Source organism: Orbicella faveolata, unplaced genomic scaffold (assembly GCF_042242905.1).
Source record: "Orbicella faveolata isolate gen_17 unplaced genomic scaffold, um_ofav_v1 contig_34, whole genome shotgun sequence".
Taxonomy (NCBI): domain Eukaryota; kingdom Metazoa; phylum Cnidaria; class Anthozoa; order Scleractinia; family Merulinidae; genus Orbicella; species Orbicella faveolata.
Window position 1 is genome coordinate 17,170,584 of NW_028301563.1, and position 18,627 is coordinate 17,189,210.

General features: G+C 38.6%; 2 protein-coding genes across 2 annotated transcripts; both read right to left on the bottom strand.

Moving 5' to 3' along the window:
• Positions 1-1,689: 1,689 nt before the first annotated feature.
• Positions 1,690-10,374, bottom strand: LOC149105058 (uncharacterized). Its single transcript, XM_089272315.1, has 3 exons — positions 10,124-10,374; positions 3,526-3,818; positions 1,690-2,253 (listed from the first exon to the last, which is right to left on the bottom strand). Exons 1-3 carry the CDS (start codon positions 10,372-10,374, stop codon positions 1,943-1,945), a joined length of 855 nt encoding a protein of 284 aa, XP_089128441.1. The 3' UTR covers positions 1,690-1,942.
• A 5,583-nt stretch (positions 10,375-15,957) lies between these two features.
• On the bottom strand, positions 15,958-18,608 carry LOC110061916 (uncharacterized; the record flags this gene model as incomplete). Its single annotated transcript, XM_089272317.1, has 3 exons — positions 15,958-16,527; positions 17,238-17,471; positions 18,452-18,608. Coding segments are annotated over 3 exons (708 nt in total), but the record flags the coding sequence as incomplete, so codon positions are not given.
• Positions 18,609-18,627: the final 19 nt, after the last annotated feature.

Consider the following 18,627-nt stretch of genomic DNA (forward strand, 5'->3'; position numbering starts at 1 on the left):
TTTTTGCAAAGAAAGGTGTCAAGAAGACACAGCGATGTTGATAGCTTACTCCCGCTAAAATTCGACTGGAAACGAGCTTGATTAGTCGACCTCTGTACTTTGGGAAATCGGGCGCTGTATTCGCTGTATTTTTGATTTTAACTAATATACCTTTATATATACTTTACTGCGGTCAGTTTGTGTCAAACGTTCGTTCGACAACACGGCGCCAACGAATAATGGTCATCTTGGGTGTGGTGATACCTTATAAGCACAGTCAAATATTCGCTAATTAGGAGCATGTTACTGATTGTGATAAAAAAAGTTTGATCTCGAGGGTGTCTACAGACGGAATTTCTTGCTGTCGCTTCACAGCTTTACGTTACGGTTACTAATTTCGGCATTGATTAAAGGAATACGTCACGATTTGAGCATCATGAAAGGTTTGGCCTAAAATTTACAAATTCGTCGTTTGTCAGGGGCACCCAACGACCGTTTTCTCTCTAATGCTGTTAGATGCTGTTTTAGGCTATCTGGAGTACTTTTAAAGCTCTGTAGGTTAATTTTAGGTTGCACTAAAAAAATTTTATCTGTTCGGATATTCTAGGGGAACTTGAGTATTCTCGAATTTATTAGGGCTTTTTTGTCCATTTCCCGAAAACCTTAGGTCTTATCGCCTTTCCGAAAATGATAGCTGACCTTTTTTCGGTACTCAAAACGACATTTTCAACAGTCCGAAAACAACAGACATTAAATTTCTCATATCACGAAAGTTCGAGGTGCCAATTCTCTCAAGAAAATCAGAGGGGATTAAAGGCCTTCCGAACAGATAATTTACCGAACCGATCCGTTGGGTGCCCCTGGTTTGTAATCCGTTTGAATCTTCTCCATCCTTGACAATCCTTGTTCCTTCATCGTTTATTACTATATAACTCTTTGGTGTTTTCTTATCTCAGTAAAATAACTTTTAATTTTGGGTTTCCTTCAATTTAAAGATAAGTTTGTACGTGGCCGAAACAACTCCAAATAAGGCAACTGAGCTCGTTTCAAAAAAACGTTTCCTCGGGCAACTATACATCCCTTGCTGCAATAAATAGATAAAAGGTATCACAGTAAAATATCTAAGATTAAATACAGAAAACCGCCAAAGCGCCAATTGGTGTGGGGCACCAAGAAACGAAAACAAATGTTGTTTAACCATCAAAATGCTTAGAAATTAATTAATTAATTTTCTCAGGCTACCCTTCATCACTGAACTTTTATCGTCTATCATCAAACAGCCCAAAAATTAATCGTCGACCGTCAAATACCATCATTAAATGTGAACCGTAAAACCATTATAACTGCTATTGAGAACCTCAACTATGAGTAAAATAAGGAGTTTACAAAAAGTTCGTAAAAACAGACGTCTTGTCCATAGTATCTTGCATAAAGAGCATGGCAAAGATTTTTACAACCGCCAGAGCTTATCCTTGTTTCTGTCATATGAGGGGTATCGAACTACTGCCAAACTTCCACAATGGGATGACACTTCATTGACAGTTACACTCTATATTCAACATTTGTCAGGTTGTGTTAGCATTTCGCCGTTAGTTATCCCAGCCAGTCCCCTACCGGAACAGAAAAATCCGGCGTCCAACGCGATAACCATACTAGGTTACGCTTGCCTCCCATCCCCTCCCACCCCCACCTCCCCACCCCCACCCCGACCAAAACACCAGCAGATCAACGAGATCTTTCCCCAACAACAACAGCGAACCACAAGTCAAGAATAAATCGTATATCAAAAAGTCTAGGTCAGTAGTGAGGTTAAAATTGAAATAAAATGGTTAGGACTTATTTGCATTGGTTCCAAAACATCTCAAAACATAAGAAACTTAACATAATTCGTTTTAATAATTTTGCTTGTTTATGTTATTTTATGAATGAGTTTAAAATGTGAATGAAGGGATGTTAGGGTAAGTCAACCAAGATAAAACACCTCCACCTCATCAGGTGAGAAGTCATGAGTCCCAGCCAGGATTGTGAACCGGTCTTGTACTCCACTTGGAACAGAGTAAGAGTAGCCAAAGTCTGTGTAGGAATTAGTGTTACTGTTGGCATTGTTAGCAATGTAGATGTCATACAGATCACCAAATGTTGGACCAAGACTTGAGCGCCTGACTATTGCATATGATGGAGTCGTCACCATGCTCTTAAATGGAGCCAGACCTTCTTTGTTGCGGAGTGAAAATATGAACGCATTGGAGGTGGAACCATAAATCCTACTTGGATCTAAAGAGCAGGGAAGAAAAGTAAAAACAATAATAACATACAAATGAATATATGAAATATCATATATTTGAACTGTGGAGAAAGATATGAAGACATGATTGATCATCGCAGTTATACAGACAACTTAAGCAGTTGTGAAATGAAAGCCTGAAAAATATTCAGGCCTGAACGGGACTCGAACCCATGACCTCTGCGATACCGCTGTAGTGCAGTGCACTGCAGTGCTCATGGGTTCGAATCCCGCCTGTGGCGGAGTGAAAATATGAACGCATTGGAAGTGGAACCATAACTATTATCAGTGTCTGGAAAACAAGAACATTTCAGCAGAAAAACTGATGGCCAAAAAAACCCTTAAAACTAGAGGTTGAAAATGTTACGACGTTCTGTGGAGTCAGCTACAATCAGTACCTTGCATGCTAAGTCAGTACCTTGAATTCTTGTTTTTAATCCGAGGTTTGCTTGGTATATTGGAATAGGAGTAGCAGAGATTTAAAATCATAGTAAACCAGAAAAATTTTTTGAACCTCCTTAAAAGTACTGAGGGCTCATGTTACTAACTTAAATAAAATAATAATTTTATTGTTAATAACTTAAATAAATAAAATAATCTACAAGTTAGTTATAAGCATAATTGCCGGCTTTCAGTGTCACGCAATTAAAAATAGATCAAAATGAAAATCAAAACAGGTCAATAAATAAAGTCTAGAATCTGGGAAATGAAAGAAGGTAAATATGCAAAGACTCTCGTCAAAATTCTTATGCGAGATATGCGGAGAAATTTTTTTTCCCCAAATTTATAGAGATCTGTATGGAGACGCCATGCTGGTGCCCATCCGTATGGGCACCAACATGGCGGGCGGAAACCAACAGAAACATCTGTCACTGAGTTTTGTTACAAAACCGTGAATTTATCCCTCGAGGAACTCTAAAACATTAAAATAAAAAGATAGCTGTTCAGATAGCTAAGTTCCCCGAAATAAGTCAGTTTTTTAACCATCATGACAGCTCTCTAGGCCGTCATGTAAATGCCGCGTCACGCAAAAGCTTGGAAATTCAAGCGTAGTGTTTTACAAAACCAAGAAACCATTCGGAGCGAAAATTTGTATGAATATTAGTTTTCAGCTGCTCTTATACATCATTAAAGTAAAATCTCAGGAAGATCAATAATTTTGTAGTTCGAATTTTAGTGACGTCATGTGAAAACCAGCTATTGCAAATGAATGTAAAAAAAAAATTGATTTTAGATTATTCGAAACGGCAAATTCATCATACCCCAAGGAATGTCAGTGTATCCTCCAAACACATATTGTCCACTTTTGATGATGGTAACCGTATGATTTTTGCCATCACACCTACTGTGAAAGGTACTGCTAGCCCAGCCGTGAGTGGAGGCGCGGTAACACAGCTCCCACTGAGGGTTCAATCCAACAGCAGGCGTTAGGAACTGATAAAGGCGACTTTGGTAAGATACATTCGCACCTATTACAGCCGAATGGTAAAACAAACCTGGAATAAAAAGGTGTAAAAACAAGGACTTATAAAACTTGTGAACAGTGAGGTAATGGCTAATATCCAAAAGCACACATGTCGACAGCAAAAGGCGATTTTCTCACATCGCGGAAAAGCAAGCAAATCTAAGGAAAAGTTTTTTTTTAAAAATAATATGAGTAATTTCAAATTGTCGTTTTAGCAAAGCTACGGTGTCCTTTATTTAGAACTGATACCGATATGGAAGTTTACTTTTTTACTATTGACCGCAAGTAGTATATGACCCCCGGTATACAGCTTGAAATAGACAAAGTAAAAGGGAGTCAGATCAGCGGCTTGTATAGCAATGTAGTAAGTATGGAAAGGAGATCACTACTACTGGTGTCGGAAAGTATTTCAAAACGTTCAGATTTAAGTTTGCTATGCAGAGGAGTGGAAACGTCTCTGAGATGTGCATCTTTATCATAATCCACTCAGGGACATGCAAGGGATCCGCTCCTTGAAATAACTGTTTTCTCGAACAAGCATCTTGGTGGAGGGATATTCTTGTCGGCAGGGTGAATTCCTTCCTTTCATTCCTTCTCTCTACTGAAGGAACAAATTCGAGCTACACCCATCCAGCCAATTCACCACTCACCCCTTGTTCTCTCATTGAATGTGAACATATGACTCTGGTACCACACCTCTAAGCGTGTGTAGTGTGTGTCTTCTGGCTGGGATATATTTTTTTTTTTCGATATAGGAAATATGCTCGGAAGAACGAAATTTCTGCTGGGAAAGGAAAGAGATTAAAGTCTCCAGGTAACTAGTTAAATAATTATTGTTTTATATTATCTGCTGGTTAGACGCCCTGTGACAAATCAGCTCGTATTGTACCACTTTCCTGTGGCTATAAATTAGCGAATACGCAGTTTTATTGGGTGTCGATCGATTATCAGCATTGTGAACCTATTATATATTTAAGGTCATTCCACTGAAATAGAACCTGCATTGAGATTTTTGTGAAACTTTGCCTATTGATTATTTATATTATAGGAACTTAAATTTTGAAATAAAAATGAGGGGTCCCCACGTTCGTTTAAGTGCAACAGTACCTGGTTTATACCCATACAAATCCTTATAATAGCACCATGATTGTTATCACGGTTGCTTGCTAAATTCACGTTTCCCACTATTGCTTTTTGTTCTACACTGAGAATTGGTCCATGTTTATTTTACACAGAGAAATTTATTACTCAATTCAAAACAACAGAAAAAAAAAAAAAAAAAAAAATCATAGGTCACCATACTCGTTTGCGAGAAAATGACGATTTACCTCTATGGCGAGGTCCAGCTGTAAAGAAAAAGCCGCCATTTTTTTATGCGCGCGCGCTAATCACGCGTGAAATTATTCGCAGTAGGAATGCGCAATGCAATACTGGGGAATGACCTTAAGCACGCATTTTGAAACATTGGTGATGATTTATGCGACGGTTACCTGTTTCACATCGTTTCCCATTAAAGCCTGGTGCGCAGCTGCAGTTGAATCCGTTCACTCGGTCTGTGCAGGTTCCGTTGTTCTTACAGGGATGACCCTTACAGTCATCGATATCTGTGTTAGAAGGGAAGATTGAAAGAGAAAAAAATACAACAGATGATGTTATATTTGACGAAGCCCACAATATAAACAGGAACAACAACAAGTTTGTATACCGCGAAGTAATTCTCAATTGCTAAATTTTTCGTTTTTCCTTTTAATGTTTTGTGTTTTTTTTGTCTGAATATATCTATTCAGACCCTTATTTTCTGGAACGTGTTATTTGAAGACAAAAGATGATGTTATATTAGACGGAGCCCGGAATATAAACAGGAACAACTTCAAGTTTCTATATTGCGAACGCATTCTCAAATGTCAAATTTCTCTTCTTTTTTTGTTTTTTTTGAACGCTTTGTGTTCTTTTTCTGACTATATCTATTCATACCCCTTTTTCTGGGGCGTGTTATGTTAAGAGGTCAAATAGAATTGGCTGTTAATAAACTGAACGCATTGCAGTCGTATTAACTCGAAATACTAATACAGTCGAACCTCCAGTTGCGACCCCCTCTCCTAAGCGACCTTCTCTCCTCAGCGACCTGTTTTCCGAAATACCAAAAGTTTCCAGGTCAAATCACCATATTTGGAACCTCATACAAGCGACTACCTCTCGTAAGCGACCGCGACCACTTTTAGAGGTAAGAGTTTAAAATTTTCTTTTCTTTTCAACCTCCCGTTAGCGACCACTTGACATATAAGAGAGCGAAAATTAATAATAAGCTGTAACATTATCGCAGTCCTGGGTAGTATCGAGAAATGCTGCGGAAAGTACCAGATTTTTTTAAAGTCGAAATCACTGCGATAAGACGTTTAAAACATGGGTTAAGTCTCTGCAGTTACCATATGCTAATGAGGCTAAATTTGACTTAATATGTTCTAAGCTCTCCTAAGCGACTACCTGGGCTTGACATTTTGGGTGGTCGCTTACGGGAGGTTCAACTGTATTTACTTGTTTCACATTGTTTTCCATTAAAGCTTGATGCGCAGCTGCAGTTGAATCCGTTCACTCGGTCTGTGCAGGTCCCGTTGTTCTTACAGGGATGACCCGCACAGTCATCGATGTCTGTGTTCGGGAGGGAAGATTGAAGGAGAAAAATTACAACAGATGATGTTATATTTGACGGAGCCCGAGCAAAATTAACAACACAACTCTATTTGTACCCCGCCGCGATAGCAATTTTAATCTACAGTAATGTTGAAAATTTGAATTGGAACTACGTCACAGTTTGCACATTTTGAAAAGTTTAGCCTAAACTATTCCAAATCGTCGTTTGTACTCTGCGTTACTCTTTTGGGTCCTTAACCATCCCTGTTCCTTTATGGTTTATTAGTATCTCTCTATTTTCCGGTTTCCCTCAATTTTAAGGTGACTGAGCTCTTCTGTCTACTATCCGCCTACGTACTGTCCGCCTGAAATAACCACAAGAATTTGGACACAGGAGAGCCATTCTTACTCAACACAATGTAGGCAAAGCAGATCACTAATACTGTGCTTGAAAGTACTTGAAAACTTTTAGAGTTTATGGTTGCTATTGAGAAAAGATTTCAGATGTGCGTCATTGTCATAATCCAGTAGGGGACAAGCAACGCATCTGCCCCTTAAAAAGTTTGTTCCACAGACGATTGCTTGCTCACTGGGAAACTTATTGCCACCCGCCGTCTTAAATAGCAATCATTTTACCTCAAGGCTTATATAATCGCTATTGCTGTTGATGTTACCATGTATGGAACTTTTTTTTCCTTTTAAGCTTAGGGTATAGTTATTTAAACCCAGGTAGCTTGAGAGGCTCAAAATGTAAACTCTAAAGGGTTAAAAGAAAGAAAGAAACTAAGTTCTGGTGTAGTCAAGCAACATTTTTGACTTTAAAATTATATTGACGAGATCATTGTTCAAGTGTTATCGTCGTCTTACCTGCCTGACAAGTACTTCCTGTGTATCCTTTCACACAAAGGCACAGATAGCTGTTTTTCTCATAAATTGACAGGCAAGATCCACCGTTTTGGCATGGTCCACTGATACATGGAGACTAAGAAGTAAACTGATATTTAGTAATGGAAGGAAAGCTAACCAAAGCTAAGGTAAGCTGAGATAATCTAAGCCAAGCTAAGCTAAACTAAGCTAAGCTAAGCTAAGCTAAGCTAAGCTAAGCTAAGCTAAGCTAAGCTAAGCTAAGCTAAGCTACGCTAAGCTAAGCTAAGCTAAGCTGAGCTAAGCTGAGCTAAGCTAAGCTAAGCTAAGCTAAACTAAGCTAAGCTAAGCTAAGCTAAGCTAAGCTGAGCTGAGCTGAGCTGAGCTGAGCTGAGCTGAGCTGAGCTGAGCTGAGCTGAGCTGAGCTGAGCTGAGCTAAGCTAAGCTAAGCTAAGCTAAGCTAAGCTAAGCCAAGTTAAGGCAAGCTTTATAGACACCGGCCATCATGGTTAATGACGACTGCGTTTTATTTCGCTAACGACAAAGAAGTTCCAAAGGCAGGAAAAAAGAAACGAAAGTAACTGAAAGCTTTCCCGCTGTATGTAATACTATACCACCCAATGAAATTATGCTAATAACTGGACCAAAATATGTATATATAAATTCGTTTAGTAACTATTCGGCTATTTCCGAGCTTGAGAAAACTGACGACAACACATCTTGGCTTTTTTATCAGGATCTAGAGGACAGGAACCTTCTGGTCGCGTGATGATTCCGTGTTCTCCAAAAATAAGAGTGGATTAAATTACGACGATATCGAAAGTTCAGCCGAGTACAAGTACAGGAACGTTCCCTTTTTCTGCTTGTGCCAAGTAGAATCATTAAATGTTTTCGCGAATTCGACTGAGGAAAGGAGTGAGACTGACCAATAAAAGTTCAAAAGGAAACAAATTATCAGTGACAGTGGCGAAAGCCGGATTAAACCCGCTTTGCATTAACATGTTTTTGGAGTAAAAAAGTGTTTTAAGTTTGGGTTGCTTTTTCTATAGAATACACAAACATCGGTTTAATATCAGCGTGTGGGCAAATGACCTTAAATGAAAATAACTAAAAATATCAAGATCATCTTATGCATCTCATGACTCCAAGATAGCCATATGTAACTTTTTTCCTTAAATCAGCCCAATTAACATCCGTAAATTTGTTTTCTTAATCGGTCCTACTGTAAATCGTTATTATTATTATCATTATTATCATTATTATTATTATTATTATTATTATTATTATTTTTATTTATTTTATTATTTTTTATTTTTTTTATTTTTTTTTTGCCGGAAAAGTTGAGTTGAAGAAATCCTCCGACCTTCTTTTTTTGCTTCATGTATAATAAATTATAGAGGGATTCAACTGTTTGTCAGGTTTTGTTGTGCGAGCTTCAAGATCTAACTTATTACGCTGTTTAATTGGAGACTCGAGTTTTTGCTTGTGTTCACTCGTGATTGTCGATGGAACAAAAATGGGGTTCTTAAGAGAAGGATCCTGCTTTCCCGTTGGAAACTTTGCCGATGGAAATTACTGATTCATTTCAGGGTTTCTACTTTTCTTCCTCACAAGTTCATAGAAAAGTTCAAAGAAATGAAAAATAACCAAGTATTCCGTGATATTTAATATTTACCGCTGCACTTGTTCGTAAGATATTGCATTTGCTGCTGAAAAAAAAAAAAATAATAAAAAAAAATAAGAAAACAAAAAATAGAATTTCATATCTTCGCGGCACTCATATATCAGGCAATGTTTGTAAAGAAAATGAGTGCGCAGTTCTTTTGCGGAAAACTTGAAATGACAAGATCTTCCTGTGTGGATATTTTATGCTTCATGAAAAATAAATGAGACAGGAAGTTAACGGCTGCTTGTTAGCTGTAACTTTGTTTAACTAGCTTCAAGGTCTAACCTACTAAGTTCGATTGGAGTCTTTAGTTTGTGTTTTTATTCGTAATTGTCGGTTGAACGAAAATTGTAAAGAAAATGAGTGCGCAGTTCTTTTGCGGAAAATTTGAAATGACAAGATCTTCCTGTGTGGATATTTTATGCTTCATGAAAAATAAATGAGACAGGAAGTTAACGGCTGCTTGTTAGCTGTAACTTTGTTTAACTAGCTTCAAGGTCTAACCTACTAAGTTCGATTGGAGTCTTTAGTCTGTGTTTTTATTCGTAATTGTCGGTTGAACGACATTATCCATCTCAAGTCAAGTATTCTGTTATATTTATTTTAAATCCCTTTTAATAGGGTGCGCTCGTTCGTAAAATATTGATTTTGCTCCTCGGAATTAAAATTTATTATCTTTGGGCCCCCTTGTCATATCCTTTATATATTTTTGTACTCTACTATTTTTGTAGAAAAAAGTGAGGGCGCAGTTTTCGCTGGAAAAAAAAAATAAAAAAATAAGGAAAGAGATCTTCTTGGGTGGATGTGTTTTGTTTCATAAAACTTCATACATGGAGTTAACCTGGCTGTTAGCTTTGTTTTACGAGCTTTTAAAAAAAGGTCAAACATAATCAGTCTTGTATTTGCGCTTGTGTTTTCTTGTAAATGTCAGTTGAACAAAATTAGGCCTCTCAAGTCATTTATCCGGTGATTCTGTTCTATTTATGACATTTGTATTGACATTATACATTGCTGCTGAATAATTTTAAAAGTTTGATCCAATGTCCTCCAAGAACTTGAAGATATTAGTTTACAAAGAAGAAGAAGAAGAAGAAGAAGAAGAAGAAGAAGAAGAAGAAGAAAAAAACAACTGTTATCAGAATGCATTTCAAGAGTTTGTCATAGTGAACTACTTACCACAATACTGAAGTGATGGAAAGATTGGCTGCTGATGAACTTGTCCGAGTTGTTGTACTTGTCCGATGGGAGTAGTTCACATGACATTCTTCCGTTGATGTCATAAAATGCAGCCAGGTTATAGGAGAAACATGACGGCAGGCTAACACATGCAAAACCACATTCTTCTCCATCGAGGACATAATCTGAACCAAGACTTGTGATGTTTAAGTACGAGAACTTGTGGAGCTCGAAGTTGGCAAAGGCGAAGCCACTCTGAACTCCTCTTTCTCCTATAACATCAGTTGTACCTGCGTCGATTTCATCCATTAAATGAATAGAGTCTCAAAGGTTTTACGAAATTTCTGAATTGGGTTAAAGAATGAGCATTTATGTCAAACAAGTGATATATTTGTAACGCTACCTTTTGAAGTTGCTATGGCGCTGAATGATACCATCAAAGGCAAAAAGCTGGTAGTACATTGAAAAAGGTCCATCCGAAACGTGGATCAGAGCCGCCAAGTTCCGCGGCGAAGACTAGTCAAGCGCCACTCGAACCTGTTTGCAAGGAATATGAAATCTGTATTGCGGGACGTCTGTTTTGCGAAAGCGAGAAGGACCGCTTTCAATGGAGGCCGATAGGCGCCTTTAGAGCGCGGGGTTTTTTACGGTGTGTTTTCACTGGTGTTTTTTTGATTATCAACTGCAGGGGGGTGGCGGGAAAGTTACTACATAACCAATCAACGCGAGGTAATTGTGTAATGAAAAGCTGTAATCATTAGCTAAACAGTCTCCCTTGGGGCGATTAATATGACCCCCACTATTCAAAGGACTATTTTGATAGTCAGCTGACACACTCGTTGAAAGCCCACCTCAGTATTTTGGTGTCTCACGATCATTTTTTTGACTGCAAAGTGCAGAGTTATCGCAGACTTCTTACATTTGGAAGCACGCTATGAGTGATAAATAGCCGTTTGTTTTAACTTACGTTCGTTGGGGAGGATTGTCTGACAAGATAAAAGAATGTCTGCGTGGGAGGCTTTTTTCAATGAGAAACATTAACATAAATTCAATGCTTTTGTTCGAAAAACATCATCAAGTGCCCTTGAAATGGCTTTGTATGAGGCTTTATGTCCTTATGTCTCCAGTGGCTCAGTGGTTAGAGCATCCGGCTAAATCACAGAGGGTGGTGAGTTCAAATCCCACCTGGAACTCCAATTTTTCCCAGTTGATCCTATTTCTACGTTTAATATTCCTTGTATTTGTAACTTTATGTCCTTTATCGCCCAAACTGCCTGGAACAATGAAATTTAACTATATTCCGAATATAGACTATATTCTAAATAAAAAAAAGAAATTGTTTTGCATATCACCTTATTAATGATCATGGAGAAAAACCGAAGGGAAAATCAGTTTTCAGTGGACACTTTTCGTCTTGAAAATGTTTCCCTGTTGCGATGTGTATCTCGAACGAAGGCAAGAGCGCTTGTTTCGCTCCGCGGTAATAAATGTATATTTTTTAGAATTTTAGCTAAAGTTTTCATTATGCAGTCTGCGTTTTACACTGACCGAGACTTAGTATGAGTCACTCAAGTTCAAGCATTGTTCTATTCTGTAAGCCCACTGTGTCCTGATTATAATTACTGTTAAAGGTAATTACTTTTCATTGATATAGACGAATCAGAGTCAGGTGCCACATATTTCTCGATGTTGTACTCTATTACTTGCGGGCGAGAAAAATATTCTTGCGAGCAAATATATATCTCTTCCGATAAGAGCCTAAGCGTTAGGCTTTACGAGGAAGACTTTGGTTTTGTTTGAAATTATTTCTTACTCTGTGAGGGAGTTGTTAAAAAGTTCCCAAAATTTGGTGGAAAATTAACCTCACAGGACCCCCATGGGGCCGATATCCAGAACCCGGGTGGAAAACGATGAATGAAGATAAAACTTCAGTACATAAGTCTGCAAAGAACTTTTACGGGGATTTTTAGGAAAATCGGAGCACCCTTAATTCCAAGTCTTCCTTGGTCTCTCAGGCAGAAGCTCTTAAGAAGGGAAATTAGTCTTTAATCGGATCGTGAGAGGGTGAAGTTGAAAAACAAACAAACAGTCTTCCAGCATGCAGTAAGCACAAATTGAACGCAAAACCTTTGCAGAATTGCAATGGAACTTTATTAATATGTTCATTAAACCGTTACATATTACACAACTACAAAAAAATCTATATATGTTTAATGATTGCTTACAAATGGAAATGACAACCTAGCCTGTTCCAGGCTCTCCCACGTCATTGGGGACGATCAAAAAAAGCGGGCGGGCGATGAGCGTGGTCTGGGAGAGAAAAGGAGAGGGCGGGAAAGCCTGCAAGCATTGCTGTTGTTGTTGTTGTTTTTTAAGAAAAATCTCATTCCGGCATACCAGTCCCTGGTATACGCTGTGATTGGTTACTTTTAACAGTGTACATCAGCACCTTGTCTGTTTGTCTGAAGCCATGTGAAGCATAACATAGGAAGCGTGTTAGGCGTGCGTGATTTCGAGGAGTCGAAATTTACTCATACTGTGATATACTGTCGAGAATCGTTTGCAGGACTGTTCACGTGTGAATGGAGCGGCAAAGAACTTGCCTGATCAACCTGGGCCGTGGTAAAGATTTTCTTACCATTATTTCCACCGATTTGGAGCTTTTGCCTCTAGAGGTCGATGTTTAGGTCTATAACTCGTTCTGGCACCACATATAGTGTAGCTGTTTCCTCGCAAGTCTGTTAACCGTTTTGTGTGTTGTATATGTCATTGTTTGTCTTTGTTCTGGAAAGACCATAATTTTGATCCTCCATATGGATCTAATCATTTGCCGGTAATTAATTCTCTGTACGCCTACACAGAGATTTCCTCATTCGAAGAGATTCTACACACGGCTGACATGACTTCGCAAAAGAACATAACATGCTGTGAAGATCAGCGTGGCCTGGTGAAACTCGTACGAGTAACTCGATACCGAAATACTGAGATTTCGACATTTGACCGAAAAAACGGTTCTTTTTTCAAGGGAGCGAAATGAGGTTTTCAAAACAATGCTTAAAGGCTTTCCTGCCCTTTCATTTTCTCTCCGGAACCCGCTCGTTGCTGATCCCGTTCGTCGCCCTCCCGCTTTTTCGATCGTGCCCACTGACCGTGAGCCTGGAACAGCCTAATAACATCCTTGCATAATCGACTCGGTGTAAACCTGTCTTAACAATATAATAAATGATCTCATGCTGCCGTAGAATTTCGACTAAGTAACTGTGAGTGTAGTTTTAAAAGGGAAAAAACTACAATGTACCTGCAAGTGAATCTATACGGTGCAAAAATGCTTATCTAGCTTTATAATGTCAAGTTTCAATCTAAACACAAACTTAGCGGTTGAATTCTTAAAATTTTGCACTTTTTAAAGTGTCACAAGAAATCGCCGCGAGACTTAAGGGTGAGGATCGCTGCTTTTGGAACTCTACGGCATGATACATGAGTCCTTAATTTATCTACGTTTTATATTACAACAACTATCTTCTTATTGTTAATTAAAGTATCGATCACTATTTCCCAAAATTGACCATTTTCCCCAAAAATGGTGTTTTTCGCTCTTTGAGATAGATCTCATTGCGTTCTTCTATTTTAAGTAAAACTGTATGAAAAAAGAATTCTAAGCTAAATTATAAACGAAAAACGATTCTTTGCATAAATTAACTCTGATTGATAGCTGTCAACGGCTTGTCATGAGAAGTAAACTTGCATTAAAAAGTTGAGTAACTGATTTCCGTGTAGTACGATTGTCAAACGTTTGTGTCTGTTACTCGACGAGCTGTTCTGAGTGTTATCTGTTTGTAGAATGTTGATTTAAGCTTTCAAGATATGTCGTGGAAGAAACGCAAAAGTTCATGTCCATTTTTACGTTCAAAGAAAGCACCACAGAGTCCACAGAGGAAAAAGCCAGAAGGAAATGGTTTCAAAAACTTTCAATCAAAATTGGGCTGATGCGTTAGCTGCTAGCCACAAAAGTTTCTGCTTCGAGCAGGAAAAGTTGCATGCACTGGACGAGGAAGACGTTTGAAATTCGCTAGGCACAGTTATAATTACTTCCTTGGCGCTTTCGCCGTTCAAAGCGGTAACGGTAACATTGTCTCAACAGTATCTTTTGGGTCTCCTCTACGCGGCTCTGTCGTTGTCAACGGCATCTCTAAGCTAAGGCGTTTCAAAAACCGAAAAGAAGAAACAGAAGCGAAAATTATCTTCTTACTAACCTGGGCGCACGAGCGGTGGAATTCAGATCTTGCAAAGGATAGGCAACATTACAGACTCTTAGGCTTTGTAAATGACAAGCTCTATTTTTAAAGTAAAATAAGCCTTCACTTTATCGATCAACGTGCCGTCGCTTTCACACCTTTTGTGTATTGATCTCACTACACCGGAAGAACGCCCCAAAGTATATTTTCCTTCATACCTCGAAACGAAATTTTCAGCAAGTGAAGCGCACATTTTGAGTTCGTCATCTACCAGGTTTCATCGTTTGCCGCTGAAATTTGGAGAGAATGTTGCCCGATAATCAGGCAAAAAAATAAAACCCTGTCGAGAACTTTTATTTATTTTGTTAGTTTTTTTTTTTTTTTTCAGAGAAAGGTGTCAAGAAGACACAGCGATGTTGATAGCTTACTCCCGCTAAAGTTCGACTGGAAACGAGCTTGATTAGTCGACCTCTGTACTTTGGGAAATCGGGCGCTGTATTCGTTGTATTTTTGATTTTAACGAATATACCTTTATATATACTTTACTGCGGTCAGTTTGTGTCAAACGTTCGACCACAACGCGGCGCCAACGAATAATGGTCATCTTGGGTGTGGTGATACCTTATAAGCACAGTCAAATATTCGCTAATTAGGAGCATGTTACTGATTGTGATAAAAAACGTTTGATCTCGAGGGTGTCTACAGACGGAATTTCTTGCTGTCGCTTCACAGCTTTACGTTACGGCTACTAATTTCAGCATTGATTAAAGGAATACGTCACGATTTGAGCATCATGAAAGGTTTGGCCTAAAATTTACAAATTCGTCGTTTGTAATCCGTTTGAATCTTCTCCATCCTTGACAATCCTTGTTCCTTCATGGTTTTGGTGTTTTCTTATCTCAGTAAAATAACTTTTAATTTTGGGTTTCCTTCAATTTAAAGATAAGTTTGTAGGTGGCCGAAACAACTCCAAATAAGGCAACTGAGCTCGTTTCAAAAAAACGTTTCCTCGGGCAACTATACATCCCTTGCTGCAATAAATAGATAAAAGGTATCAGAGTAAAATATTTAAGATTAAATACAGAAAACCGCCAAAGCGCCAATTGGTGTGGGGCACCAAGAAACGAAAACAAATGTTGTTTAACCATCAAAATGCTTAGAAATTAATTAATTAATTTTCTCAGGCTACCCTTCATCACTGAACTTTTATCGTCTATCATCAAACAGCCCAAAAATTAATCGTCGACCCTCAAATACCATCTTTAAATGTGAACCGTAAAACCATTATAACTGCTATTGAGACCCTCAACTATGAGTAAAATAAGGAGTTTACAAAAAGTTCGTAAAAACAGACGTCTTGTCCATAGTATCTTGCATAAAGAGCATGGCAAAGATTTTTACAACCGCCAGAGCTTATCCTTGTTTCTGTCATATGAGGGGTATCGAACTACTGCCAAACTCCCACAATGGGATGACACTTCATTGACAGTTACACTCTATATTCAACATTTGTCAGGTTGTGTTAGCATTTCGCCGTTAGTTATCCCAGTCAGTCCCCTACCGGAACAGAAAAATCCGGCGTCCAACGCGATAACCATACTAGGTTACGCTTGCCTTCCATCCCCTCCCACCCCCACCTCCCCACCCCCACCCCGACCAAAACACCAGCAGATCAACGAGATCTTTCCCCAACAACAACAGCGAACTATAAGTTAAGAATAAATCGTATATCAAAAAGTCTAGGTCAGTAGTGAGGTTAAAATTGAAATAAAATGGTTAGGACTTATTTGTATTGCTTCCAAAACATCTCAAAACATAAGAAACTTAACATAATTCGTTTTAATCGTTTTGCTTGTTTATGTTATTTTATGAATGAGTTTAAAATGTGAATGAAGGGATGTTAGGGTAAGTCAACCAAGATAAAACACCTCCACCTCATCAGGTGAGAAGTAACGAGTCCCAGCCAGGATTGTGTACTGGTCTTCTACTCCACTTGGAACAGAGTAGTCGTTGAATTGACCAAAGTCTGTGTAGGAATTATTGTTACTGTTGGCATTGTTAGCGATGTGGATGTCCCACCCTCCACCAAATGTTGGACAAAAACCTGAGTACCTGCAAATTGCATATGTTGGGTTCGTTACCATGCTCTTAAATGGAGCCAGACCTTCTTTGTTGCGGAGTGAAAATATGAACGCATTGGAGGTGGAACCATAAATACAACTTGGATCTAAAGAGCAGGGAAGAAAAGTAAAAACAATAATAACATACAAATGAATATATGAAATATCATATATTTGAACTGTGGAGAAAGATATGAAGTCATGATTAATCATCGCAGTTACACGCACAACTTAAGCAGTTGTGAAATGAAAGCCTGAAAAATATTCAGGCCTGAACGGGACTCGAACCCATGACCTCTGCGATACCGTTGCTGTGCAGTGCACTGCAGTGCTCATGGGTTCGAATCCCGCTTGTTGCGGAGTGAATATATGAACGCATTGGAAGTGGAACCATAACTATTATCAGTGTCTGAAAAACAAGAACATTTCAGCAGAAAAATTGATGGCCAAAAAAAGGATTAACCACTCGAAACCTTAAAACTAGAGGTTGAAAATGTTACGACGTTCTGTGGAGTCAGCTACAATCAGTACCTTGCATGCTAACTCAGTACCTTGAATTCTTGTTATTAATCCGGGGTTTGCTTGGTATATTGGAATAGTAGTAGCAGAGATTTAAAATCATAATAAACCAGAAAAATGTTTTGAACCTCCTTAAAAGTACTGAGGACTCATGTTACTAACTTAAATAAAATAATAATTTTAATGTTAATAACTTAAATAAATAAAATAATCTACAAGTTAGTTGAAAGCATAATTGCAGATGGATGTAAAAAAAAAAATTGATTTTAGATTATTCGAAACGGCAAATTCATCATACCCCAGGGAATGTCAGTGTATCCTCCAAACACGTACTCTCCATTTTTGATGATGGTAACCGTGTCACGTTTACCGTCACACCTGCTGTGAAAGGTACTGCCAGCCCAGCCGTGAGTGGAGGCGCGGTAACACAGCTCCCACTGAGGGTTCAATCCAACAGCAGGCGTCAGGAACTGATAAAGGCGACTTTGGTGAGATACATTTCCACCTATTACAGCCGAATGGTAAAACAAACCTGGAATACAAAGGTGTAAAAACAAGGACTTACAAAACATGTGCAGTGAGGTAATGGCTTCTATCCAAAAGCATACACGTCGACAGCAAAAGGCGATTTTCTGACATCGCGGAAAAAACAAGGAAATCTAAGGAAAAGTTTTTTTTTTTTAATAACATGAGTAATTTCAAATTATCATTTTAGCAAAGCCACGGTGTCCTTTATTTAGAATTGATGCCGATATGGAAGTAGAGTTTTTTTTACTTTTGACCGCAAGTAGTATATCGATCGCCCCGGCTATATAGCCTGAAATAAACAAAAAAAACAAAAGGGACTCAGATCAGCCTCTCGTATGGAAAGGAGATCACTACTTCTGGTTTCGGAAAGTATTTCAAAACGTTCAGATTTAAGTTTGCTATGCAGAGGAGTGGAAACGTCTCTGAGATGTGCATCTTTATCATAATCCACTCAGGGGCATGCCAGGGATCCGCTCCTTGAAATAACTGTTTTCTAGAACGAGCATCTTGGTGGATGGATATTCTTGTCGGCAGGGTGAATTCCTTCCTTTCATTCCTTCTCTCTACTGAAGGAATAAATTCGAGCTACACCCATCCAGCCAATTCACCACTCATCCCTTGTTCTCTCATTGAATGTGAACATATGACCCTGGTACCACACCTCTAAGCGGGTGTAGCGTGTCTTCCGGCTGGCATTTTTTAAAATTTTTTTCGATATAGGAAATATGCTCGGAAGAACGAAATTTCTGCTGGGAAAGGAAAGAGATTAAAGTCTCCAGGTAACTAGTTAAATAATTATTGTTTTAAATTACCTGCTGGTTAGATGCACTGTGACAAATCAGCTCGTTGTGTGCCACTTTCCTGTGGCTATTAATTAGCGAATACGCAGTTCTATTGGGTGTCCATCGATTATCAGCATTGTGACCCTATTATATATTTAAGCACGTATTTTGAAAGATTGGTGATGATTTATGCGACGGTTACCTGTTTCACATTGTGTCCCATTAAATCCTGGTGCGCAGCTGCAGTTGAATCCGTTCACTCGGTCTGTGCAGGTCCCGTTGTTCTTACAGGGGTGACTTGCACAGTCATCGATGTCTGTGTTAGAAGGGAAGATTGAACAAAAAAAAAAAAAAAGAAAAAAGTACAACAGATGATGT

Excerpts from the sequence above, each read along its gene's own strand:
- LOC149105058 (XM_089272315.1), bottom strand. The coding sequence starts at position 10,374 with ATGGATGAAATCGACGCAGGTACAACTGATGTTATAGGAGAAAGAGGA. Across the intron at positions 3,819-10,123 it reads GAACTACTCCCATCGGACAA|CCATTACCTCACTGTTCACA; the intron begins GTACAACAACTC and ends TTTGGATATTAG. Across the intron at positions 2,254-3,525 it reads ATACACTGACATTCCTTGGG|ATCCAAGTAGGATTTATGGT; the intron begins GTATGATGAATT and ends CCTGCTCTTTAG.